The sequence below is a fragment of the Odontesthes bonariensis genome, chromosome 3, assembly GCF_027942865.1.
Source record: "Odontesthes bonariensis isolate fOdoBon6 chromosome 3, fOdoBon6.hap1, whole genome shotgun sequence".
NCBI lineage: Eukaryota > Metazoa > Chordata > Actinopteri > Atheriniformes > Atherinopsidae > Odontesthes > Odontesthes bonariensis.
This window is the reverse complement of record NC_134508.1, coordinates 11,582,014-11,609,951: the sequence shown is the minus strand read 5'-3', so window position 1 is coordinate 11,609,951 and position 27,938 is coordinate 11,582,014. Positions and strand designations below refer to the sequence as shown.

The window sequence follows — 27,938 nt, the reverse complement described above, 5'->3', positions numbered from 1 at the left end:
TCAATTTAACTCCTCTTATTGAAAAAGTAATGAAATTTAACATCCTCTGATGTGGCACGACAGAACCCTAATGATCCAGTTATGTGAACCAGCTTACTTAACAAAAAACAAGAGTGAGCTTCTGCAAGTGCAGAGAGGCTCTTGAATCACTCTTCCCTGTAGCTACCTCTCCTTGCTTGACTGGGTTTTGCTGCCACGGCACTTGGCTGCACATTTGATGGCATACATTTTATGGGGAGCTGGGCCTCGGTGTTGTTGGGGTGATCTACTCTGCAGCCGCGCTGCCGTGTCAGCAATCTGGAATTCATTACTACGTCTGCTATCTTCCTGCAGCGTGGGGGCCATTCCTAAAGCCGGTACAGCCCAGCCCAGTGCAGCCTACCCAGTGTGGGAGAGATAATACTCATGTGTCAGCTATTCCACACGGCTGAGACTTGGTGACTTCGGAGGGAAGCACAATGAGAGAGCTGGTTGCTGAGAATGAACCACTAACTACAGGCTACACCTGCAAATAGAACTGCGGACAAAAACTGGGTGTAATGCTGGTTCATGAGTGGTACATTTTGAACATAAGTCACACTCAAGCTAATTTAAAATCACAAGTCGTTCATTTACACTGGAGCACATAAGTGTCTGAAGCTTGGGTTTGAGACTGATTACAATTATACAAGTGGAAAAAAAAATCCCCCAGTGGCTCTTTAGGCATAATTAAAGACATAAATCAATAGAGTGATTTACCACAACTTCCTTAATCCCAAACTCTCAGAGTACAACTGCAACTTGTTGCACTCAGCTGCTGCTTATAGCCGGAGGTGGTGAAAGCAATAGCAATAAAGTGCAAATAAGTGCTGTGGTGTAAAATACAATAGTGACTTAGTAAAGGGAATTCAAGCACGGTGCAAGTACAACGAGAAACCTGAATGCACATTAATTCAATGCACAGCAGGGGGTTGGCCCACACCACCACAATAACATGACTACAGTGAGTCCCCCTGACGCCAAGTTGTCTGCAATTGGACAGTGGGTCTGGCTCATCCCTCTTAAGGCAGCTGGCTGGAGGAAGAGAGCTCCCCGACTCCTCCACAGCTAATCTTACTGCTCCAGGACCCTTTGCTGATACAGGGAGGAGGACGCACTTTTATATTATGTGCCTCATGAGGGGATTTCCTGGGCCTGTTCTCTCTAACAAGAAGAAATAAAGGAGATGACTGACAAGGAAGAGAAATATTGCCACAGGATAGCGAGGGATGAGTCAGTTCAATACCGGCATTTGATATTAGGGTGGAGAGCTACTATGGTCAAATAACAAAAAGTCTGGAGAAGACAACTTTGTTTTGCCATTTTCTACATCTTATGCCAAGGAAGGAAACAGATTATACTCTTAGAATGATTGTCAGGTAAAACAGAACAAGTGTAGAGCCTACCTAACAACTTAATATCAGAAAGCTATAATCTGACACAAAGGGGTAGTCTCTATGCCCCCAAAAAAAAGGAACAAAAACTCTTTGCTGATTCCAAAAGATTTGTTGGCCAGTTGTCTTTTATTGTGCTTTCAGAGGCAGGACAAAGTACAGCCTATCCCCACACCCACACGAAGCGAAAGTTCACCCTGCACGGTGCACACGTCACTTCAGAATAAAGTGATTTCAAACTAAAACACTGAGGGCGAAGTCTGCACTGAAGCTGTAATAAATGGTAACAAATACTTATCAGGTCACTGTCCTTGTAAACGAATCGTTTAATGAGCACGAGCAGATGCTGCAGTGGTGCTTTCCTTTCTTGCAAGAGAACAAAAGGCAGTGGTTTGACATGAAGTCAAACTGCTTTTTCAGCATTGCATATATCACCATTCAAGCTACACGTGCGCTACTCCTTACAGTGCACAAATCTTTGTGTTTGGATAATGGACAGCAAGGCCTTTAGAGGCACAGAGACTACACAGGTTCGGCTGCCTCAGTCTGCCCACTCACTCTATCACACCGAGCAGTGTTTACTAATGCCAGCTAATACCCTTTACTCCTACGGCTGGTGAAAAAAACCCAAATACCTTATTAGCAGGTCCAGCCTGAGAGCCAGGCAAAGTGTGAAAACAATGTCACCACAAGTGAGCAAAATATGGTGGGTTCTGTACAGAATCTACCCCCAGAGTCATCGGACAAATCCTGTAAACAATGTCCTTCTATGTGTACATGTGTCCCTTAAGCTGCACGCATCAGGCTTTGTGACATTTAATAAAAGATGATGTAATCTCAACATGTCATTAAGAACTGCCCGTGTTCCGCATGTTTAAAGTAGAAACACTGCATTTAGTGAGACAAGCAACAGGAGTGTTATGACTTTAGAGGCATTCTGTGGGCCATGTGGATGGCAGCAAGCCAGCAGGGACTCAGTTCAATGTCACAAGCACAATCTAAGCAATTATTAACTACAGGAAGGTCCAACAACAACAAAAAAAAATCAAATCTGAGCAAGTCAAGTTGTACATTTACAGCCATTATTTATATACTGAGCACTGACCAAACGTCACTTCATTGTAGAGTACCTCAAGAAAGCATATAAAGGATTGTGGTTCATTGAACTGGCTGCCAACACAGCTAATACGTTTGTTAGTACATGTAATTTAAAAGGGCAAAAAGCTGCAGATAAGTGCAATAATGTTTTCGTATCAGAATAAGCCTTTGATCTTATTCACAAGATATTTTAGTGAGAAGTAAACTTGAAGTAACAAGAAAAGAAAAACATATTATATATTTATTGCAACCAAACCTTAATTTCAACACGTCTTTGAAGTTATAATATAGATAAATGGTAACTTCTTACCTGGTATAATCTCCTTTGGCCTCCTTAAAACAAAGGGAAAATTACAAAGTTAGTAAAGTTCTTATAGTGGGGTAAAAATATTGTGCTTTCTAAATTGACAAGTGTGCTAATGTTAGCCATCTGCAAAATCTGCATAAAAATAACGTTGCACGATGCAGTAGAAACGTTTATTTTAAGAATGAAATTTTACCAGTGCCCGGAGGCAAACACAAATTCATAGAAGCTCAGAGGCTCATTTTCATTTTAAAGAGAGAAATTTGAATATAAAAGGGTTCCGTTTCTTTAACCGACTAAAGCACCCCCCTCCCCAAGAGACAAATGTTTTCAAATGTTGCGTGCCCCGACCGTCCGCCCTCATCCACATTTTGGGGTGAGTGACAACGTTTCAGCATGGAAAAAGGCTGCGACAAAACTCATTCTTACCTGCAATGCGAATGCGGCTAACTTGAAAACATTTTTGCTCTCCACTTCGATGGTCTCCTGTTGTAGAAAACAGAATTGGCAGGGTTTTAAAACACATACATACAGCGTTGTCTGTCTCAACCGCTTGACTCGTCAGAAAGCCCTCCCGTCCCGTAATTCTAGTCCGTACCTCGGTCCCACCGTTACCGACTGAACCATTACCGCAAAAGGCAATAAGGTGTTTTAAATAGTCAATGCAGATGATTTAATACAATTTCTCAGCGCTCTGGGTTATCCTGAAACTTACTATAAAAAGTAAAACTCACTCTAGTTTATAGAAAGCCAAGCTAATGATCCTATTAGAAGTTAGAGCCCCTCGATAAAGTGGTACATCCCAAAAGCAGGTTCAACAGTCTCCGTCTCCCATGGTGACCAGTCTGCTCTCCCCGCGAAAGAAAAAAATGCAACGTTTGATCCTGTGCTGCCTTTATGGACTCCTCCGTACAGTTGTAATTTCTTGTGTCCCCTTACTGGCAGCTATAGTGCCTGCCAGGCTTACAGTAACACACTTTTACGTGCATTTTTATTTTCAACTAAACTTTCCACAGTTTATGTATGTTTAATATTGTAATAGAAAACGATGACCAGTTTAAGCTTTTAGACTCGAACTTTTTCATCTACTTAGATGACAAGAAAAACACTAAACTTTCCTGTAGTCCCGTTAGGGTAGCATTATACTACTGGATGAATCATGTGTAGTACCTAGTTATTAGTGATAACTAACAGTTTCTGAGACACATAAAACCTCAACAACGAATTTTTGTATGTCCACCAATTTTGGTAGAAATTAAAAAAAAAAAAAAGAATCAAGAAAAGTTTAAGTGTGGATAACAGATAAAATATTAGGGGTTGGCGAAAAAATCGATTCATGTACATATCGCAATTTTTTTATGGGATGATTTTAAAAATCGATTTTTCTCCTCTGAATCGATTTATTTATTTATTTATTTTCTTTTTTTTACCCTTGTCCTGTCCAGCATTATGGCAGCAGAATTGTAATCTGAATACCGTTTATGCTAAACACATTTCCTATGCCAAGGGAAGCTTTATCGATTATATTACATCATATCCGTGTCCAGGTAAACTTCATCAATTCATCACATTAAGTTATGTTAAAACTAGCCCACATTTGTGCTGTGTGGACATTTCAATTCATTTTGTAACTGTAAACTTTAAAAAATGCCTCTTTTTGGCTCAGTTGAAATAAATGTCAGCTGCTGGACTGACTGACACAGACTGATGTGCATTGTTTACGGGAACGACATTCATTCTAGAAGTGTATTATTCAACTTGTTTGTTTTTTTTAAGGAGGAAGAAAATTGCAATTACTGATTATATCAAATCGCAATACTTGGAGAATCGCAATTATCAAGAATCGTGATACAAATCGAATCGGCACCTTAGAATCGTGACCAAAGCATATCGTCCCACCCCTATAAAATATGCATATTTGGTAGGATGAATATGATATGCATGTCCATCCATCATTCCATTTTCTATACCCGCTTAATCCGTCGGTCGGGTCGCGGGGGGGCTGGAGCCTATCCATGCAGTCATTGGGTGAGAGGCAGGGGACAGGTCGCCAGTGCATCACAGGGCCACACAGAGACAAACGAGACGAACAACCACACTCACACTCACACTCACTCCTAGGGACAATTTTAGAGACACCAATTAACCTAACATGCATGTTTTTGGACGGTGGGAGGAAGCCGGAGTACCCGGAGAGAACCCACGCAAACACTGGGAGAGAACATGCAAACTCCACACAGAAAGGCCCCAGCCGGGCGACGGTGCTAACCACCACACCACCGTGCAGCCCATGATATGCATGTTGTGTCCAAAATTCTGAGCAACATAATGATTATTTGCTCACCATCCCTCAATCAAACAAGGTGCTTTTGGTAACAAGAATTAAATTTGATCAAGAGCTGGATCAGGCATCTTGTCACAGGACAATCATGTTTGCAATGATATGCAACTTAATTAAATTACATATAAAAAAAGAAATATGAGAAGCATACTGCTTAAAAACACTTACATTAAACACTAAAGATTTAGCGTTCAGGAAGAACAGCTCCACTGTTGTATTCTCTTTCAAGAAGGTGATCTTCTCAATATAAAACCTGCGAGGAGTTAATTTTAGGTCAACAAGCCAAACATGAAACACAATATCAACGCATTTGCCAGTGTTACCATTATCCAAAATCCACAAATAACACCTCATCTTAAAACAGCACAACTTTAACTATGCTCCCACACTGCCACCTGCTGGTCAGGTCAAGCCTAAAGGGACACAAAGCTTGAAAAAAAATCTTTATTACTTACAAAATGATCCTTTATGTATGACCGATATTTTCAATGGTGAATATGGTTTTTATTCTAATAAGTCACTCCACTGTTCCACATTAGATCAGCTTGTGATGTATTAGAGCACTCACCTCACAAGGAACTTGAGTTCCAATGGCCCAGAAGTCTTGGAGAAGTCATGATCAAGGACTTTACGGTCCAGCTGGAGCCAGTTATTCTGGCCACTGAGCAGGGATACAATAATAAATCCCATGTCTGCAATACATGCTTGCTACATATTTTTTATTTTCCCTCCCAGTGTCTTTTTTATCATTAGTATGACAATCAACTTTTCAGCCAATGCAGTTTTTCCTTGTTAGAATATTTTCAAGGTGAAGAAAAGTACTTACGTATCATCTATAAAGCACAATCCAAAATATTCTTTCTCCTTCAGGTTAAAATGGGACGCCACCAAATCTAACAGCTCACGGGACAGCAGTTTCGGCTGGAAGGTTCAGGATAAAACACAGGAGCTCAGTTTGGATCATTTCAATGCAAACTCAAAAGTAAAAACACTGAAAAACACAGTGACACAATAAATTCCAGAGCGAGGGGAAAACAATGAACATGTATCAGAGTTCCATCCTGGGACAAAACACATCTCATTGCAAAGCTATTAACCTGACAGATTACCTGAACCAACAGCTCCAGCTTCCTGTCATCGAGGAGGTGAATCTGGCACAGACGGCCCTCTGTCATCTATGGGGGGAAAAAAATGAAATAAGACACGAAAACTCCTGCAAAATAGCACACTCAGGCTCCACCTGTATGTCTCTGCTCAAAGCTCTCTCTCCACGCTTTAAGACTAAGAAAAAATACCTCCCTCTTTCTCGGGAGCTGAACGGTGACTCACCTCAGTGTCATGTTTTTCTTTGTGGTGGATGAATAGGTAAGAGGAGCCACTAAGCAAGCATCGTTATTACACGATTTATTACAAGATCAGGCTCCGAACTTATTTTCAAAAAAAGCAATTTTGAAAACAGCAGCAGTGATACGTCAACCAAAAATCAGCTCTTGTTTGAACTCAAACAATGGATTTAATATTCTTTCACTATTGGAATCTGCTATATTGTCTGTGTCGCCCACACATCCTTCCTCTGCATCAACATCAGTCTAATAAAAAAAACAAAAATGTCATCATCATGTGTTTTCCCTTCCAGCAAAGAAATGAAACAGAAACACAACGTTGTCTCCAGAGTTTTACTGAATGTATACTCTATTGTTTATGAGGAATGGTTTTAAGACTTATGTTGTTGCACTCAGCTGAAGCCCACTTCAGTGCACTGAAAGGTAAAATATTGTAGCGTTGTGAGGAATAAAAATAAAAATCGAGTCATATTTTAGTACATTACTATGCTGTTGCAAACCCTGAAGTTGGAATTTTTAAGTCCCAAAACATGTTTGTGATATTTATCTAAGATATTTCCTGTTTCAGTACTCTGGACAATATGGCCATTTATGAGCAGTGTAACACTGTGGACTGAGATACTACTGAATTTATTTCCCTGCTGACACAATTTATGTTAAGAATTGTGCTTCTGTAGGTGTCACAATTCAACAATACGGCATAAACCAACTTGATCATTCTTTTTTTAAAGAGCTGTTCAGTTCTTCATTTTGTTTCTTAGCAAGAGCTTTATGGACTGATATCAGTTTCTCTTGTGTTCAGATGATATTATATAAAGCTACCATTCTAAGCAGTTAAGCTCAAATTTGCATAAAGACTGGAAACACATGGAAAACAGCTAGCCTGCCGCTACCCCGAAGTCCACCTCTCTCAGCCTCTCACCTTTAAACATGTTTGAAAGAGTAAGGATACGACAATATTTACAATGCTGCTCTTACACGAACATCTGCAACATAGTGGCTTTAATATTCAAATCCAAAACACACTTTAGAGGCTGCTTTCCTGCTTCCTAAACCTACATAGTTTTTCCAATAACAACCACAGCAGTAGGCGTACTTTATTTTCGTTTGGCTGTAGTAACACTATGAACCGCACTGCCAAAAGTGTGTGCTTGTGTTGACTGAATGCTGTCTGCTGCCTCTAAATGTGTCCAGGATGCATTTTCTTTCTGTGACTTCAGAGAAAAACATGTGGCATCAAACTAACTGTCCTTAGTGGTGGAAAGTGAGGGTTATGTTGACGTCCAGTCAGTGGGACCGCAGGGCAGGAAGACGCCCTGCCTGGTGTTAAACTTCAGTCTCCTTGGACACGTTGTCCTCAGCACCACAACAGAGCTGTCATTTCACTCATTTACACACCACAAGCCACTTTTATACTCTTGATTTTCACTGCCCTGAGCCTTAATGAGATTTACGCTTCTGTGGGCTGAACTCAACAAGGGACTGCATTTGCAGTCACGCTAACTTAGTGTGATGCTAATTTCTATGTAAAAGCTCCAGATCTCAACATAATACCCACTCCTTCTGCTATATCTCCACATCTAATTTAAGATGTATATGTGTGGGATTTTCTAGCTTTTTAACCTCAGTTGTCAAGAAGGGAAAAGAATCTTTGTTACTGTCAACATTTGATGAATTAAAATGTATGGCAGTGAGGACCACTGTTTACTCAGGGAGTAATCAATGGCAGCCCTTACAGTCTGTCCAGACCACAATTCCTTCAAGGGCCTACCCATCAAATGCTGCATTGTAGTAAGCAGTGGCGTCAAAACATGGAGACAGAGACAAAGGTTTTTAGTCAACAGTCTGATTTCAAGCTAACAGCAGCCACTAAATCTCGCATGCACCATCTGAAATTGTGCACATGACTCTTTTCAGTATCTATGAAACCAGTTCCAAGAGTTCGTTTCACCTTAGTATAAGTCTTACAAGCAGCTCCTTTAAGTGTTTATTCTTTGGAATATTACAAAATTAAGGGTAACGCCAGTGACAGCGTACCATCATTTATTTTTTTATTTTTCACTCCCCTCAGTCCAGCTGAAGTGAGGGGTCTAGGTTTCAGAACAGGGTCGTCCAAAATAAAAAAAGAGGGGTCGTGACTGTGTCAGTGAGGTCATCACCCCGAAGTCCTGTAATTATGAGCATGGAGCCTTGATGGGGCTCGCTTCATACGAACATCAGCTGCTGACCTGCACAGACTCCAGTGGGCCCACCCTGCAGCTCTGACCAGATCAGCAACCCACCACTTCACACAAAAACTCACAAAAACCACAAGCTGAGTGGTAATTGGGGAGTAATAGGATAAGTGTATACAAAGTGGGGGGACATAAGCCCTCCATTTACTGATACTTTACCTGATTATGAGCTTTGTAAGCAACGCTACTTCTACACCGATCTGATACATCTGTTATTTCTGAGAACACCTTTAAAGACAAAGCGGTCTGTCTCCTATTTAAAGATGCCAAAAAGGAAAACATAACTTGGCATTACATGTCAGCTCGGAAAAAGCCAAACAAAAAAAACTACAGAGAGCATTCAGGTGTTTCGCCAACAACATAGTTCAAAGACAACTTTGAAAGTTTTCCTCTTTAGCCAGACGGTGGGATCAAACGGCTGGTCATGCTGCTTTTCAAATGACTGCCATGTGTGCAGGGAGAGGGACCCTTGTTAAAAAAAAAAACAGACTTTGTGACTCACCAAGAGGCAGCTTGCGCCTCCTCACACAGACAATAAATAAACATAAGCATACACTAATGAGCCAGATGAGAAAAAGTGCCAGCTCAGAGGAAAGTTGCACCATAATTCACAAAGTAATACCAACAGCTGTCAATAAAGAAACCACTAAAACGTGCTGTGTTTATAGTCGTCTTTCTTCTTCCAGAAATCGTTCATGCTGCCATTGCCCTAAGAGCTGACATACCTGGTAGCATTTTCCGATCCTGAACCAGGTTTCCAACAAGCGCCTGCATGGCATCAGCCCCCGATTGTACCACCTCCTCAGCGTCTGATGTGCCAGGCTCCAGATGAGCTGGCTGCCCGATGCCACCAGGTCTTCCATCCCGCGTATAACGCGGACAGCCATGGCAGAGTATCGTTTCTCTCTGCTGGTCACTTTCTACCTTTTCCCTACGACACCTTATGCTTTCAGAGATAGTATTAGAGCTGATCTGCAGAGTGCTTTGTTTTGCGTCAGAGCAACAAGCTGAAAGCAGCATCTAAGCCTCGGCACATACACTAGTCTACTATGTCTCCTAGCTGATGTAATGTCAGTGAGTGTCGGCGCTCTGGAGAGGCTGGAGCAGAGCAGTGCGCCTCAGGCTTAGTCCTGGGCCCCAGTCCAAAACACTGCCTCAGAGTGCAGGGGAGGGCAGGACAGAACCACGAGGCCCCTGCTGCAGAGGCTCTGTCTCCCCTCCACATAAACACACTTGTATACAAACACAGCATGCATGGAAACAAACCTCGGAAGTCGGACATTCTTGACTCTGTGTTTCATTGTGTTTCCGCGTTGAAATGTTTTGCTCTTTGAAGGCAAGTCACTTCATATTTTATATTACTGCTTTATTTCAGTATGTATTTCACTTTCATTGTCTGAGAAGGGTGTGGGCTTTGTCGCTCTGTCTGGGATGTGGGAGCAATTTCCTGAGGAGACCAGACATTCCCTCTCACTATATTCTGCTGGAACACTAAAAATAATTGGTTTTGTTTGTATCAGGAGGGTCGAAACTTAAAGTGAAACTGCCTTGGAAAATCATGCACGAGAGCTCTGAGGTAAGAATGTCACCGAAAAAGCGATTTGCAACCGGACGCCTTCCTTTGCGAAGCTGCAATTAAGTGCATGTCGCATGTGAGCCGAACACCTGATCCAGCTGGACAACTGAGAAGAATACTGAGAAAAAACAATGCAGGAAGAAAAAGGAAGAGGTGGAGCAGCGCTCAGTGTTTCAGCTCATCTGGTAACAATATCCCACAGTTTGTTTATGTGACCCCAGTTTCAAAGAGTGCACAAGTGTCCAGTCAACATGAGGCTTTTTCATAAGCTCTTGAAGGGACTGGTGTTTGCCTTGACTATTCTTTTGTAAATGTTCCTCAATTCAATGCATCCCAATAATTCAGAAAAAATATGGCAGAAAGAGTCAACGAGCAACAACTAATGAAGAAGCATGCGGGTGATTTACACCCAGTCCCTACTTAGCTCCAGGACGTCTGAGAATTGGTTAATCACTTGATGACACCAGCAAAGGATTAATATGATCTTAGCACTCCCCATTGCTCTAAATTTAATCTAGCCTGACCCATACATGTAGGAAATACAGTACACCTATTGATTATTGCATCTATTATGGAACCATGTGGCCTGTTCACTTCTGTAGTGGGTGCCGCACCGATGTGAAAACAGCGGCACAGAGTTATGGTACAAAAATTTGAAGACCCTCTTTAGTTTTTAAGGTTTTACGCGTCCTATAATATTACGCTGTCGTTATTTATTTGGACCACATCAGTCCAGCTCTGAGGTCTTTACACTGGCTGTCTGTCCATCAGAGGATAGACTTTAAAGTTCTGATGCTGGTCTATAAAGCTCTGAATGGTCTAGGACCAGAATACATCAGTGACCTCCTGACCCAGTATGAACCTTCCAGACCCCTCAGGTCATCTGGATCCGGTCTTTTATCAGTTCCCAGAGTCAGAACCAGACATGGAGAAGCTGCGTTCAGCTTCTATGCTCCACATGTCTGGAACAAACTCCCAGAAAGCCTCAGATCAGCTGAAACACTCAGTGGATTTAAGTCCAGATTGAAGACACACCTATTTTCAGCTGCATTTGAATAAAGCTCCAAATCTGAAGCTTGAGTTTCAAAACTTAATCACATTTTAACTACTGATTTTAACCGATTTTATCTATTGTTCTTCTTTCTTTCTTTTTTGTTTAAAATTTAAATCATGATTTTTATTTCTACTGTTTTAATGTATCTGTAAAGCACTTTGAATCGCCCTGTAGTTGAATTGGGCTGTACAGATAAACTTGCCTTGCCTTGCCTTACCAAAAATAAGCCAAAATACAGAAGCTGTGTGTGGGAAACTAAGTACACCCCACTATATTATCAGCCTCTCCCATCATTGTGGAGGAAATTTTGGATCCACCCCTCCCGCTTCTTTACAACTTTGCTTTAGTGAGTTCATTGAGGTTTGCAGGCATTTGTTTATGTGCAGTTCTCACACCACATCATTTCAGTCAGGTTGAGGTCTGACCTTTGACTGGGCCATTGTAACACCTCAAATTTTTTTATTTGGTTGCATTTTCAGACATTCTGTTGCAGATTTGCTGCTGTACTTAGGATCTTTGTCGTTGCACGATTCCCACACATGATCACCATGTGTGCAGCAAAGGGCAGAGTGCTCTGGTCCACCAACTGTTATTAAAGACAGGTCTCTAGGGAACATGTTTATGGGATAAAAAGATTTCTGCATTTTCAATGGGGTAACTCAACTCAACTCAACTCAACTTTATTTATAAAGCCCTTTAAAACAGCCGGGGCTGAAACAAAGTGCTGTACATGAGTAACAACAACGTAACGACGTAAGGACTCAAGTAAAATCAAACCATGGGAGCCTGTGATATCAGACATCACCCCAGGGGCGGATATTCATTTTTTTTAATTGTAAAAGTGTCCTGGTTTCAGTAGCATGTATGAGTGTGACATCTTGTTCCTATATTCTCATTCAACCACCATTAATTGGGTTTTGGTCAGATGAGGGCAGTAGTGGAGCTCATCTGATAATGTTATTACAAAAATGTTTGAAGTCATCTAAATAGTTAGGATTCTTACATTTTTTTGTTTCTGCATATTAGGCAAAGGAAGCACCCCAAGCTGTAAATCCTCGTTGTCATAAGCTCAGGTCCTGGTCCTGGTCCTGGTCCCAGCCTGGGGCCCTTTGCTGTGTGTCAACCTCCTTCTCTGCTAACTTTCCTGTCTTCTCTCCACTGTCAATAAAGGCAACTAGTGTCAACAAAACCTTGAAAAAAATTGTCTCTTTGTAGTTATACTGGAAATATTGCAGAAGTTGTTATCCAGTACTTTCATCGAGAATTTTAAAAGTCTTTTTTTTTATGTTAAGGATTTAAATACTTTCCTCCACCACTTAGAATATGTATAATTACCTCAAAGCTGATAATTCATGATAACATCTGAAACATGATTACCCTATAATCATGGCTAATATTTTAGCTAAATCCAGCATGCAGATAGTAACATATTCATCCACTTCTTGGGGCAAACGTTTGGATCTTTAGCTGATTAATGTCTAAACGTGTTCACCTGTCAGTCTAGCCTGGAAAACCAGCGCCAACTGCTGGACGGCAAAATGTTTTGCCTGCGGTTGGGTCTGGCCTCGATCCACTTGTCATTTTGAAAATACTGCCCTGATTCTGGCAGATGGCAACTAAACCAATCACAACGCAGAGATGTGTTTTGAATCAACGCGGGCGGGCCAGAGGGTTTTGAGGGAGTGACGACAGAGCAGTGCGACGTTGGGCAGTGGAAGCGAACATAGACAAGCGAAAGCACAACAAGAAAGATGGCGGCGGCAATGGAACAGTGCTCGTTTGATTCAGCCTTGGCACACAGCCATTATAACGAACAGCCTTGCCACTCTGTATTAAGCCCCATTGTACCGGCTTTTTGGCTGCAGTTCCACCAGAATTCCACTGGGAGCGTCGGTGGAGACCAGAATGAATGGGGCCCTATGGAGCTAGATGCTACAAATGGTCAGTTTCACATAAGTCTCCTCAAGAGCGCTCAGATTTGAATGTAGTTTCTGAGAGCTCAACATGGGTTTCAAGTAAAAAATCTACTGAACGAGTACATATATCGCTTTGATTTCTTACTGGTTGGCTTCTTGTTGTCCACAACGCGCTAGCATTGTGCTAATGACAGCTGGTCGACCCGCTATGTATGACGTCATATACACTTCAAATCCTTTTTTTAAGCAAATGAGTGGCTCTAAAAATCTAAAACTCAGCCATGGGTATTTTCTAAACACCCTTTTTCGAAAACAACATTCGAATTACTAGAGAAAAAATTATATCTTGAGATAAGGGCACGAAAGGGCGTATAGCTCCATAGGACTCCATTCATTCTGGTCTCCAAAATTGGGCGCCCCACGTGGAAAGAGGGTGGAACTGCAACCAAAATCGCCTCGTTGGAAACCGGAAGAGTCCCCTCCCACCAAAGCTTTCTGTCGCGCTTACTACGTCACAGTCAGTTGCGCTGATTCGTCAGAGCGTTGGCCTATAGGCACAGACGCGGTGTGAAAGACAACGGGTTGTGCTCATCAACAATGTTCCGTTGTATCCATTGATCGGTGCCAGACTAAATTAGACATCCAATCCATTTAGGCTGGTTTATCAGGCTACTGTCAGTCATTTATTTGGCTGGAAAAAGCTTGCTGTACTCAAGGTACCAGTCATTGTGTCAGTTGTCAGGATTAACACAAACGCATTTCAGGCTTCAACAGTTTTGCTTCTCATTAGCTTTGAATGGGTTGAGGTCTTTGATTTCTCAATGGAATTCCGAGCTCTCGTTTTTTTCTTAATTGCTAGCGTAGCTTGTGGCAGAAAGTTGAGAATACCAGCACTTTTAAAGCAGTCATTTATATAGCACAACTGATTCTATTGGACTGCCAGGGGTATGTGCTGCTGCTTGGCAAGTTGAAGTATTCTCAACTTTCCACTGCCAGGGAGGCTGTGAATGTACTTGTTGTTACCCTGTGTTTGTTTGGAGTGTCGGTTCAGCTAGCTCACAAAAATCTGATTGCCAGTAGAGACAGTGTAGGGGCAACTGTGATTGGACAGCTAACATTATCGATTTATGGGCCTTAAAGACAATATACGAGGTGGCAGCGGTCACTTTTTTATAACTTCAGGCAAATTCTAGTCCCAGTTGTTGTCTCCATGTTCACATCCTGCAAATCTGTAAGTTACGTACGAACTGAGTTTGCTGGTGTGCCCTCTAATGCAATCTTTAAGTAACAGCTAAGTGTGTTTACAATTACGCCTACAACGGAGCCATTTGTCTTTTTGAGTGTGAGCTTAAAAACATTCTGTTGTAGTTTTGCTGCTGCACTCTGGATCTTTTTCGTTGCATGACTCACATACGTGATCACCATGTGTGCAACAGAGGGCAGACATCTCTGGTCCACCCATTGCTAATGCAGTATGGTGTCCTGGAACTTGTTTATGAGATTCAAAGCCAATGTGAGTGAGAGCTTAAAAAGCAAATATACTCTCAGCATCACAGAGCATCACAGAGCTTGGGACATGCTGGAGCAGCTCTCTCATTTCAAATGGGTTAGGCTCACACCTAATTTGGGCATAAATTACGTCAAACTTAGCTTGAGGCACTAGGAACTAATGATAATTGGATTTATTAGAGTTTTTTTTTTTTTTTTTGACAAACTCTCCCAACTGTGTTAAATATTACAACAACATGGGTTTGAGTAAAGAAAGTAAACCTAAATGCTAAAGTTGGGGGCCATCAATCAAAATAGTGATCTTAAACTTTCAATATTATTGGTTATAGAAGTTTGTTTTAAGATAAATCCCTCTTACTGAATAATATCTTCTTATAGACAGCATCTTTTGCCCGTGTACATTACTATTCAAATCTGTCTCCCAATCTCCATCTCTCCCTGTCTCCAGCCTGGCACAACAGCCCCCAGCATCATGACCTCACACTGTGGTCACCCTCTCTGATGTCACTCTAGTGTCACTTCACGAGTCATATGCTGCACACGAGACACCGCTCACTTAAGGGGCTCATTCTTCTCAAGCTGTTGTTATACTTCCACCCTCAGGCAGTACACAATCAGTTCTTGTGGATATGAAGAGCTAGATTGCATATTCAGTGTTCACGCTGTACTGCCCCCACACAGCCAGCAGATGGGGAAATTTAGTGTCACAAACCCTTAGGGACAAAGAGGGAATACTCTCAGCGCTGAAAATTGTGCGGTAAATTATTCTGTCTGGAGGGTTTTCCCATTATCTTTATGCCAATGTCTTCTCTTTTCTGCTATTAACAGGGTCTTGTGTCACTTGTGACACTGAAACTGAAAGTTTAATAAGAGTGCAGACAGGCAGGCTGTTACAGTCTTGCTCTTTTCTGTCCCAGAAGTTCCATGTTAATAGGTCTGGCTCTGTTGAGAATACAAGGCAGGACATGACAGGGTCGGCTATGCTGCCAAGCTCATCACAGTTTCTTGTCCCTGGGCTCATTTCAACCTGGGATGGCAATTACCTTGTACAGTAAGTGGTTGATTAATAGTCTAAATGGGGAAAGCCTCACAGTGAATGCAGCAGAGGCAGAAAGCAGGAGGGGGGGGGGGGGGGGGGGGGGGGGGCAGCTGTCATCCACACAGTCCTGCAGCTGACGGGCGGTGCCACATACTGAGACTGCAGCTGACGGGCTGAATGGAGGACATTCTGGACAGCAGGCCTGACACAAACGCACAGGATGCCTTGCTCCCTCTTAAAATGCCCACTCCTCACAGGAGTGTGCCCACACGCTTATCTTGCTTCCTGGCTGTCACTTGCAAATGGGACTGGGCAGTTGGACACAGCTGTCAGACATCACGATACCCGTCAGGAGGAAGATTTGTAATCATAAGTCATAGATGAATAGATCAGCTGAATAAAACATAATAGAGGGCCATCTCTGGTCATGCAAATAGTATGTATGCCTTTTTGATGGGCTTCACGCTGTAAGCATTATTACTGTGTAATAATCCTGACATATTCCTTTGGAGCAATAAATCAAACAGATCTCGATCTTTTTTAAATATGTCTACCCTGACTCCAACAGAATTGACAAATGAGCCACTAAGGGAGGTATTGCCAGTTATATATCTAGACTGAATTTGTCACTGCATCTGCTTAAGAAACTGCAAGACATCTTAATTACAGCCAATTAACACCATGTGATCAAGCTCCATTTGGAAAATGAAAGGGAGACACAAAGAAGCTTATTGTGTGTGTTGAGGCGGTACAGTCAAGCCTGGTTTTGTGTGGCCAGGCAGGGGGTAGGAAAAAAAAACAGTAAGTAACAAAAAAAAGGAAAGCAGGCAAAGAGGCAGAGCTTCAGGCTGTCACAAACCACCTATCGGCTCGTCGTTGGTGTCTGGGGGATTTGGGGCCTGCTCCTTTCGCCGTACAGGACAGCGCTCTGGGGCGCGCTGGAGGCCACAGGCCATGACAAACCATGCGTGTGCATAACCCAGATGCTGTGAAGAGGAGGAGGTCAAAGCAGGGGGGAGGAGCAGAGGCCACGGTGTCAGCCAACCCCCCCCCCCCCCCCCCCCCCCCACCCCGACAAGACACTTCTTTGAAGACGCATAAAAGCTTGTGTCAGAAGTTTTTAATATCATATCCAAGTGATGGGAAATGTGAATGGCCGCAGTGTACATCTCCAAAGGCATGCCGGTAAAGTACGATGGAGGAGATTAAGAGGGGGTGAAGTAGAGATGGAGGAGGTGGGGTGCTCCAGCCAGGCCATACAAGAGATCAATAAAGGTTAGAAAAGGAATAAAAGCACACTTTTTTACAAAAAAATATTGTTCAATCGATAGTTAGCTTTTTGGTTTCTTTGGATGTAATTGGTTTGTCTGTGAAATGAGGTAGTCACATCAAATTTGTGGATATTCCCTTTGATTATTTAGACATTGCTTATTGGCTGTTATTTCACGACTGGGCACAATACTGACAATCCATCTCAGTCGCGTTTAATTTCCCACCAGAAAAAAAACTGTGTTGAATAATGAACCCACAAAAGGGTTAAAGATCCTTTGAGTTTGATTCTTCCCTCCTAAAAAGCTAAATCTATTTTACAGTCACAGTTCACGATTAGGGGAGCTGCCCCAGTTGATTATATCTGCGTATCTGAGACCCTCTGGCTTATTGCTCTCAATCCAATTTACGGGACATATAATCGCATCACTTATACGGCATTATCTGGCTACACACCACATGTCTGTGTGAGACATCACAACAGACGTGCTTCTTGCCGCTGTGCAGCACGGTCACATTATATGACCAGTGTGACCTTTTGTAGACTCTTTGAAACAAATACGTGTGGCTTTACAGAAATACGTGCCACTGTTCTGTTAGTATTAAGTCACCAGTATGGCTGACAACCTCTGTCCCTGTCCTGACAGGGCTGAAAGCTCAAAAAGCTGCTGTCATTGTCCGAGCACTTCCACAACTGGAAGGGAAGCTTGAGTTCAACACATGGAGGTCTAGAAGGAGGTAGAGCTTGAAACAAGGCATCTGTTCCTGTTTTTCTGCCAATAGAATGTCTAATTTAGTCCATTTGCTGTTTAATAGATTCCCACATTATGAAACAGCTGCAACTCTGTAGTTGGGAAATAGTCCTCATTGCTTTTCAATATTTCATCGGTTACAAAACTCGCCACACGCTAACAAGTTCAAATTTCTAACTGTATGAATATTGTAAGAGTTGCTGTGAAGACAGGAAAAAAGTATCATGAGCCGTTTTCCCACACGCACTGAAGTTCCGATATTTCCAAGATATTATCTAGAGGGGATGGATGAGGGAACACAAATGTATGAGTGAGTCCAACCGGTCAAAGTTAGACTGCCAGCATCTGAATCCCAACTTGGGATAATGCCCATCTGTGAATAGAACAGGTAATTGATGAGAAGAATCGCGGTGCTTTTACGGGCTTATAACAGCTGCAGCCTATTTTTGCTTGCCGGTATAGTGCTTTCCACCATTTCATCATTACTTTTGGTAGCCAGAACCAAAGACAAGGGTTAATCAGGGAGAGAGATTGGTCATGAAGTTGCATTAATCCGTATCTTTATATCTAATATAACTTAAAATAAACTCATCACAAAACATCCTCAGTTTAGTGGTATGTTTGGGTCCACTGTTCTGGTGCTGAGTGCTGCAACTTTAATAATTTGCTTCTATCTTACTGCTCTCACAGAGGGGGCCATATTAACATTTTGTGTATATTCAAGAGCAGAATATTTCTAACTACTATTATGTATGTATATTTGATTTAATTTTGCTTAATTACTGACGCTTCTTTCTTGTATGGGCAGACAAGTCATTTGAGGCCATTTGTTTATATATGAGTGTTACCAGAATGCACTGCAGGTTAATGTCGATGGAATCACCATGGGATGTCTGTGATTTGATGTGAGCTATCTTCAACCATTTGGGCAGCAAATCCAGAGGCTCTCATGCGGGTTAAGAGAGAGGATTCAGTAGGAGTTTAATGAGTATGTTTAACTTTAAAGAGGTCCACAAAAAGCTGAAATAATAGTAAAAGATGGACTACAAACATCTTATATATATATATAAAATATTCTTCACCTTGTCACAATATAAAGGTGAGTCGTAAATCCAGCACATCTTCTGCATTTTCTTTGGATCGGCTCTGCATAAACTAATCACTTCGGCTCTAGTGTCAGGGAAACGTGTCGAACGTAGTCTGCTCGGGAAGATGTGATAAATACATTTAAAAAATGTGTTCACCACTGATCATCCTCCCAAGCCTGACAACCACTGCTGTCCCCTGGGGACACTGAGTAATATCTTTCCTCCAAATGCACTTGACACCTGTTATAACGGCTCCATGCACACCACTTTCGTATCAGCTTTCCACTCCACACTATCACTAAATACTGACCTGGCATAATTTGTTTCTGGCAGATGAAGACTGACTACAGTTAAAGAGAGGACTGTTGCTGACAGAGACAGTTGTTCTTTGGCAAGTGTCTGAAAATGTGAGCAACATGTGTGCCGCTGATACAATAGCGTACAGTAGGCAGAGTGAAACACAGCAGGGCAAACCCATGCTCTCATATAGGAAGTAGCCAAGACAAGTTAGCGGAGCAACAAAACTATCAAAGACGGCTTTTTAGTCAAATTACAGGGATGTCTCTGACCTGTTTTTTTCTAACTTTTTTTTACTAACTCTGTCCTTGTTAGCGAGCTCAGCCTGGCCTGTCTGAGTGGACCAGCAGGCTGCTCGGTTATGGTCCACAGAGCAGGTGATAGTGACTCCCCCCCCCGCTCCTCCACATCCCAAGCTCCAGCGAAGGTGGCTCCAGCTGGATTTTCTCTCTAAACTGCAGGTGACATGTCTTCATATTTCCTGTCGCGGCCTTTTGAGTTTCCAAACTATATTTTCTTACAAAGACCGTGGGTGGCAACAGGTGGTTTTGTTCTTGCACGCACTTCAGAGTTGATTGTTTAAAAATCATATGTAGTTTATTTCTGACAAAAAAAAATATGAACAAAACAATAGCTAAAAATCTCTTACAATTTGGATGAAAAAACAAAAGTGAACTTAAAGGGGAACTGCTGTATTTTCAACATTAAGCCTCTTTTCTTTCATTCATGCTCACACTATTTTCTTAGCGGTGGCGGAGTAATGTCAACGAACATCCAGTACAAAATGTCAAATAAAACACGACAGAAGCAACTTTTCGCAACGAAATTTGATATGGATTACCAGTGCACACCAGTAACCACCAGTAAATACCGCAGTTCCCCTTTAATCTGATTTAACAAGCTCTAAAAGTGGTCAAAAAATCATTCAACCACCACCTCCCGTCTTCACACCGGACGGACATTTGACAAACAAAAAGAGCCCTTCCAACACGCCCCCCGGGGTGTTCTTAATCTGTCTAATTAATGGGAGGGTCTAAAAGTTACCAAAATAATCTAAACAATTTCAAATATAAAAATGAATTTCAGATTTTGATTCCAAATGAACTAAAGCATATTCTAACTTATAAGCCTTATAAGCACTCTATAAATCCACCCAAAAATGACATAACAAACCAACTCCACATGAAATTACTTTGGTGGGGGTTGCGAGAATCTGAACATATTCACAGAAGTCTCCATTTCCATGCCTCCATCCCTTTTGGCACTAAATGTGTGAAACATTCACATGGGGTTTTAGGAGCTGTGCACTATTGATCACTGTGGATGTGAGGCTGTGGGGCATGTCTGCTGTGGAAGCACGTTTTTTTTTTTTTTCCAGACTCAACACCATGAAATTCTCTTTTTGAGCCTGAGAGGGTAATAATAGCAGCTTGGGCCCTGTCCCTTTCCAACCCCTCCTCATTTACCTTACACACACTCACCGTGTGGGGACTCTCAGTCTGATCATAACAATCAGGCTTCCAAGCACACCTCACAGCCTTCCTGCTGTGATGTGTGTGCGTGGTGCGTATTCAAGAGAAGGGTGCGGAGACATGGAGAGGCACACACGCAGCACAATGTCAAGAATGACCACTCCCCTTCCATCTCTCTCTAAAACCTCTAAGGCGAGTCAACAGCAGCAGACACAGAGAGAGGTGGTGGAGGGCGGTGCTTTGTTGTTATTTTCATTTTCTAAGCCTCACAGCAATTACATCTCAGCCTGAGAGACACGTAAAGATGAGGAGGAAGAGGAGGGATATTGGGGAGTCTAATGTTGCATAGATCAGTTGAGTTCAACCTTCCCTCTGTGCCCGAGGTGATGAGTGAACCCACCAGAGGAGAGCACCTGCCCACCTGCACTGCAAAGAATTTCACTGTAAAATCACAGTAAAAAGAGAGACCTGTGGGATTTTTCTTAGTTTTTAGTAATCAAATGTACTTTAACAGTATATTACTGTGTTTTTTCTATGACAGTAAAAGACTAAAGGGTTTTGGGAAATTTCACAAATCTCCTGACACATAACATAACATAAAATTGTTCTCTATTATATTCTAGTTTCCTTTATAAATCCCTATAAATGCAAAAAAAAGAAAAGGTAGAAAACCAAGAACAGTTTTTGGAGAAACACATTAAACTCTAAAGGCGGATTTACAGTTTGACGCGTCGCTCACGGCGGTGGCGGCCCGTGACGTCAAAATGACGTTTCAGGCCTGGCGCTTGCCTTGAAAAGACGGCGCAGCGCGTTGTCGTGCACCAGTCGATTTTTGTAACTTGGCTGCGCCGAGAACGACAAACCGGATGGACCAATGTGAGACCAGGCTCAGTGAGGAGGTGCGTTTGTACAGGCAGCTGTATGAAACTGCAGTGAAACAGCACAGGGAGCACATAAACTCCCAAAACTCGTGGACAGAGATGGGCAGAACTTTGGGGAAAGAGGGAGAGTTCTGTAAGAGAGTGTGGAAGAAGCTATGGGACAGATACCTGAAGGCAAAGAAGAGGGAAGAGACTCCCAATGGTGATGCCGGGGGCTTCAGACCTTCACCTCTGTTGACTGAATTAAAAATTTTAAATTATCCAGATACTGCAGCAGCATAATTGATGACAGTGTTCTTGCTCTTGACAGTGACATTATTTTCTTCTCGACTTTCGTGGTTGTAGAGTAGCGGTAACCTTCACGTAGCAGCAACACCTCTGTGACGGAGAAAATTGCAACTACTGGCGCATCGACTTGCGCCACTATATATGGCGAGCACGAAATCGTGACGTCATCAACCCCGCTCGCGCTAGCAGACGCGTCAACCATGGTAGAGCCTTAACACGTCATGATAACACTACTACTACTTTTAAGATATGTGACGCATACATAGGACTGCCTTCTCTCACCTTTGTAATGTTGCTAAAATTAGGAACCTCCCGTTTTCTGTGATGCAGAATAACTAGTGCATGCGTTGGTTAAATCATGATTGGACTACTGAAATGTTTTATTATTGGGCTGTCCCAAAAATTCTCTAAAAATGCTGCAGCCAGTGTTCTGGCTGCCCTCTAGCAGAAAAGGTCATACTTTTCCAGTTTTAGCTTCCCTTCATTGGCTTCCTTGTTAAATTCGGAATATAAATCTCATATTGCTATATTTTCCAAACAGAGCACTTTGCTCTCAGACTGCAGGTTTCTCTGTGGTTTCTAGAGTTTCTACGAGTAGAATGGGAGGCAGAGCCTTCAGTTATCAGGCCCCTCTCTTGTGGAACCAGCTAGTATTCAAACAGGAAGCATACACCATCAAGTTTAATTTAGGCTTATTTTCACTGACACCTGTTCCTGGATTTTACAGGAACAGGTGTAAAATTCACGCCTCACAGTTTCAATTCCTCCTCTACAGCTCCGTGAGATGTTTCAGCAACAGTTTCTCAATTATCTGAGTATCCCTCAATCCAAAAACTGGCATCTATGTTTGATTGATTTATTTTTAAATAGTACCATTGAGAAACATGACTGCAAGCTGGACTGTGGTATTGGCGACCCACAAGAGGTCCCACAGGCACGAACCAGAGGTAAATGGGAGGGGGTTTTGATTGATGGTGGGTGTACAAAGCACACATCCTGAGTCTTGTCTGTGGTTTAGGCACTATTTCCTGTACTAAACCAGATCTCAGTCATTTCCTAATCTTAGCCAGGTAAACATAATCATTAAGTGCTTAAAAAGTGCAGTTCCAGACTGCATGGCTCCAACAAGGCTTAAAGCACAAAATCCTAGATTTAAACTGACATAAAAAGTTAATCACTTCAAAAGTTGGTCCATGCTCCATTTCTTCTAAAACATTCATGCAAATTCTTGCAAGTGTTTTTGAGTAATCCTGCTAAGAAACAGACAAAGCCAATAAAATAAGTCCTTAGCTGGAGGTGTTGATGCTTTGGTTTTAACACAAAGATCTACCTGAATCCAAATGAATTCAAACACAGGTTAAATATGTTGCCAGGGACATTAATTCTTAGAAATTCAGCATGCTATCAACAGTATTTGTTATTCTAATAGCTATACATATTTTAGATCGATGTAAGAGAAAATGTAGAGCTGTTGTGAATTATCTGTATATGAATTTAATTAATGGAAATAGGGATGAGAGCAAATCTAATGTTTCTTGTAATTCCTTGTTGTTCAGCTTTAAGCTGTTGTCGAACATGTGATACTATGTACGGTACTTTGAGTTTGTAAGAACAAAGCAGCTACAAGAAACAGACAAGCTGTAATAATGCATCCTCCTCTAAAGTCAGAGTAATATCAGTACAATACTAAATTAAGTTTTCTTAGTCACGATACATAGACCTTTTTAATTAAAGCAGTCTTCAAAATGGGTAAATGATGATGTATCTCTAATCGATGGCTTCACCACAGGCTGTTGGATTGGGATAAACATTGCCGTTGTTAGAATTATTTATATTCTCGTAACATTCCCCTGGGATGTTAAGCTTTTACTCTCAAGTGCCTGTGTTAACAGCCACTGGTGCACATGGGCAACCTATAAATCCAACCTTGTGTCTTTTAAATAGTACATACAGAGGTGGGATTTAATGCTTCATTTTGAGAGGAATTTGTCCTGAAACAGACTGAAGCTTGTGTTAATGCATTCTCTTTTATCTATAAGGTCCGGAAACTCCCAGAGGAATTCCTAACCAGCTGAGAGTCACTCTCCAAGCTGATGTTTGTGTTTTCTGCTCTATTCTGAGGGGGAAAAAAGACACAAAGCAACTCTGAGCATCATTATCCACAACAGCCACACACTGAAACTACCAAATTACTCAGAAATCAAACGCAAAAGCTGGTTTGTTTCTCTAATAAAACTATTTGCACGGGACATTTTTGCTTTACTAGAATTGTAATTTTGAAACACAAAATGAATGCGGGAATTTTTCACAATGTTTGTGTGTCCAGAGTCTTTGTTTCACTCAGGATGTCCTGTCTGAGGGAACAAAGCAGACGTGAAACAAGGAAAAGAGATGTTGTGCCAGCGCACTGATAAGCTGCCAATGAGCAACAGATTCCGATTGACACAACTTTCGCTGAGAGCAACGTTTGCAGAGGATATGCTAAAGAAAATACCAGAGGTGAGGACATTTACAGTGAACATAGGAGAAGTGAAAGATTTCGCAATTACACATCTAGAACTAAATCATTTCATTGTTCATGGGCAAAACCCCTTCGCTCAGATGCCCAGCCCAACTGCTCTGAGGACCTGTATTGATTTCTACTATAAAGCCTATAGATTTCTGGTGACCCACAAACATGGTGTCTAGAAAACGCTCGGGTGCCTGACCCTGAATTAGCCCTCAAGCAGCAAGCCGGAAAGGGCTAATACAACATCAATGCTTTTCCAGCTAACTAGCTGTCATTGTGTTTTGCTTTGTATAAGATATTGCTTACCAAATAATACATCTTTTGCTTTGAATTTCTATAGGTTACTGTGCCTCTTATGAATGAAGAATTCTATTCAAAAGCTGCAGAACATGTTTTTACTATAATTTTGGTTTACTTCAGCCAAAGCAAACTTCCATTAATATGGCTATTGTGGCTTCAATGTGCTTCATGCCAACTTTGCATCCTGCATTTTCATTACAGATGTTCATGGAAATGAGTAAATACATAAAACAGAGTAAGGACAACAAGCAAGAGTCCCTTTGCAATAAAACATTTTTTAGTTCTTGGTCCAATTAGCTTATTCGTTGTTATATGCACCTTGTTTCCATGAACATATACATGAAAGTTGGATGTAAGATTAACATGACTCTTAGAGCCATATGGCTACATTATTTGGATTTAGTAAAAAAAAAAAAGAAAAAAGATCATTCTTTAAGTGTTAAGAAATTTTACTAGCTTGTATTGGCTAATGTTAGCCTATATTATTGAAGCTAAAGGTTTACGTCATGCTATTATATATGCTGCCTCTGTAACACATGCTCATTTTTGTTTATCTAAAGCTAGCTTAGCATTTTTAGGAAGCCATAAGCTTTAGCTGACAGTAGTTTATTTGGCATTTGGCAGTGACTGCTTACAATAAATTTTACAAGTCAAGCTAAATTCCCAAAACTGAATGTCTTTCACCTTTTAGCTTTTTACACTGAACAACAAACTAAATGGGGTTGCTCCTCTTTGTTTATATCCTGCTTTAAATGTGTAGCTAACCCTAATCTTTACAGAAAAAGCCTAAGTACCATTTAGCTTGTATTTTTTCTGTATACAACTTTTCCCATTGAAATGAAAATCAGCTTTCAAGCTTTCATGATCACACCATAGGCTAAATTTATATGTAAATCCTCCATGTAAAACAAAAATGCACACAGTGTATTAATCCAAGAAGCAAAGATTTCGTTTCACCTATCACATGCAGTGTTTTGATCAAGAGTTTGATCTCTCGGGGAAGAGGACATCCACCGACATAACCAGTCTGGCAAGAACTAAGAGTGTTGAAATGTACGAACCTGCACAACCACAGTATCGCATAGCCTAACTGACGAATGCTATCATTTAAATCCATGCAAAGAGGCTCATAATAAAGATGTGTGGGAAAGAAAAGAGAAAAATGCTGATGACCAACTTTGAACACTAAATAGGGGCTTTGAGGACAGATGAGAACCCTTTCTCAGCTCAGGTCACACTGCTCAGGCTGACTGGGTGCTGGGAATCGTTTTACCCTTTCACAGATTGTCTTATGTGTGGATAACACTGTTAATAAACCCTGATTGGAAAATGGCTCCACCTGTGTCGAGGTAAGCAGCAGTGTTGGAATATTCTGTGATGGTTTATAGCTTTATTGAATCGGAAGTGCTGACCGCAATAAAATCAGCTGAACCTCCTAGACTAGAGTCTAAACAAAGCAGCGCTGCCTTTGCAGTTTGTCTCTGTGTGCGTCAGACAGAGAAAGAGGGGCAGCACATGTTGCTCTCGGGAAGCACAAATTTAATGTAGTCACCTATACAAAGCAGACCTCTGCCTTTGTTCTGTCTCACTCGCACCCTTCCTGTCATGGCTCCACTCATGCCAGAGCAGCGAACGATGGCAAGACAACCTCCCACACTGTGTCACATTTTCTTCCTTTTTATGTGGACGTTTGGAGCCGTGTTTGAGATTGTTTTTTTTTGTTTATTTCGCCAACACCAGCATTACACACTTGGAGCGTTCAAAGGTCCAAGATGACACAAGACCTATACACAGGATATCACATGCCTGCTCGTCCATTGTTTGTTTTGTCCAGGAAACAGGATATTCACACAGAGGAGAGCAGGCCAGCTGAGTACAGAGCCAGATCTTTTTTTTGCAAAACAGAAAGAAAAAGGGGTATTTAGGAGAAACCTTTATGTTCCTGGAGCACCGCAACTTATGACTGAGGTTTCTAATACATCATCACACCTTTCTGACCAGCATCTGACCAGCAAGACACTCATTGTTGACATGTCAACACCTGAACATTCAGCTGGCATTTAATCCAGCATAGGTCAGGTGGTCCAACACACATGAGGGCTACAGAGTTTGTGGGGTCAATGTCAAACTAGGGTATTAAATACATTTTTCTTCACAGAAAGAGTCCACATTTAAGGGTAGCCGAGCTAAGAGTGCGTGGCAGCCTTATCAAACATGTATGGAAACAAAACAAAACATTTGGCTCACAGTGGAGCTGTTACAGGTGACCCCAACGCTGCGTGCTGCTTTTGCCCAAAAAGTTCCTACAAAACAAGCTCTGGATGGAAAGATTCTCACCTTGTGTCTTTTGTTGTGATCTGATCGCTCGCACTTATTGTCTGTCTGTCTGCCCGTTGAGCGCCTCAGCCGGCACCCGGTCAGTCCCACAAAACCACTTCTCCCATTAAAAGCGCTCTCTTCCCCAGAATGAGATGTTCGGATGGAAATTAGGAACCGGCAGAGTTCATCGGAGACGGGTCAGATAAATCCGAGAGAGGAATCTGTTGCCTGTTCGGCATAATCACCCGGTGTCGCACACTCCACACAACGAGACCCATCCACTCACACTCCCCGCCTCCTCCTCCCCTCCCCGCCTCCCCCTCCTCCTCGCTGCCTTCCACGGATGGGACAGTTGAATGTCCCTCCGCTGGCGCGTCGCAGCTGCGCTGCTGGCCAATAAAGCGGCGCTCTGTGCTGCGAAAACGCACCACTGGTGGGTTTTTTTTATTCAGTAATTATAATTGATACGCAAGTCCTCGTTTTAGTCCTCAATTTAAACCACGACTGATGTGAGAAATGAGCGCTTTCAGTCACGAAACTTCTACTCGCCACAAGCACACTTTTCCTTCTATAGATAGATAGATAGATAGATAGATAGATAGATAGATAGATAGATAGATAGATAGATAGATAGATAAATACTTTATTCATCCCAATTTGGGAAATGATTGTGTTGCAACTGCGAACAGTATAAAAGATGTGTAAACAATTAAAGGAAAAACAATCAAATAGAATAGAATAAAACAAATTCGTGGTGTTTGATTTCATTCTTCTGACACACAGGGATTACACAAATAATTTTAAGCTGGATGGTCTTCTGTAATGAAATAGACATTGTTATCTTTGTAATGAAATGGGAGAATACTGTATTGGCATTTTCAGAATGACACAATAGGCTATTAGCTTTTCATTCTCGTACCCTAAAGTTATTATTAGC

The 27,938-nt window shown here is 41.8% G+C and overlaps 1 protein-coding gene across 7 annotated transcripts in view; it reads right to left on the bottom strand.

Moving 5' to 3' along the window:
• Positions 1–27,290, bottom strand: part of frmd4ba (FERM domain containing 4Ba) — a 45,473-nt gene extending 18,183 nt beyond the window's left edge. For 2 of the 7 annotated variants that reach the window (XM_075460269.1, XM_075460268.1), the window contains exons 1-7: positions 9,458–9,743; positions 6,265–6,330; positions 5,982–6,076; positions 5,724–5,816; positions 5,324–5,408; positions 3,244–3,300; positions 2,821–2,843 (exon numbers count right to left, since the gene is read on the bottom strand). In XM_075460269.1, the coding sequence (XP_075316384.1) occupies positions 2,821–2,843; positions 3,244–3,300; positions 5,324–5,408; positions 5,724–5,816; positions 5,982–6,076; positions 6,265–6,330; positions 9,458–9,619 (581 nt within the window). In that variant the 5' untranslated portion in view covers positions 9,620–9,743. Of the gene's footprint in view, positions 1–2,820; positions 2,844–3,243; positions 3,301–5,323; positions 5,409–5,723; positions 5,817–5,981; positions 6,077–6,264; positions 6,331–9,457; positions 9,744–12,365; positions 12,399–27,019 lie in introns of those variants that run through there. The other 5 variants (XM_075460273.1, XM_075460272.1, XM_075460267.1 and 2 more) reach the window with 5 other exon arrangements.
• Between the last annotated feature and the right edge of the window lie 648 nt (positions 27,291–27,938).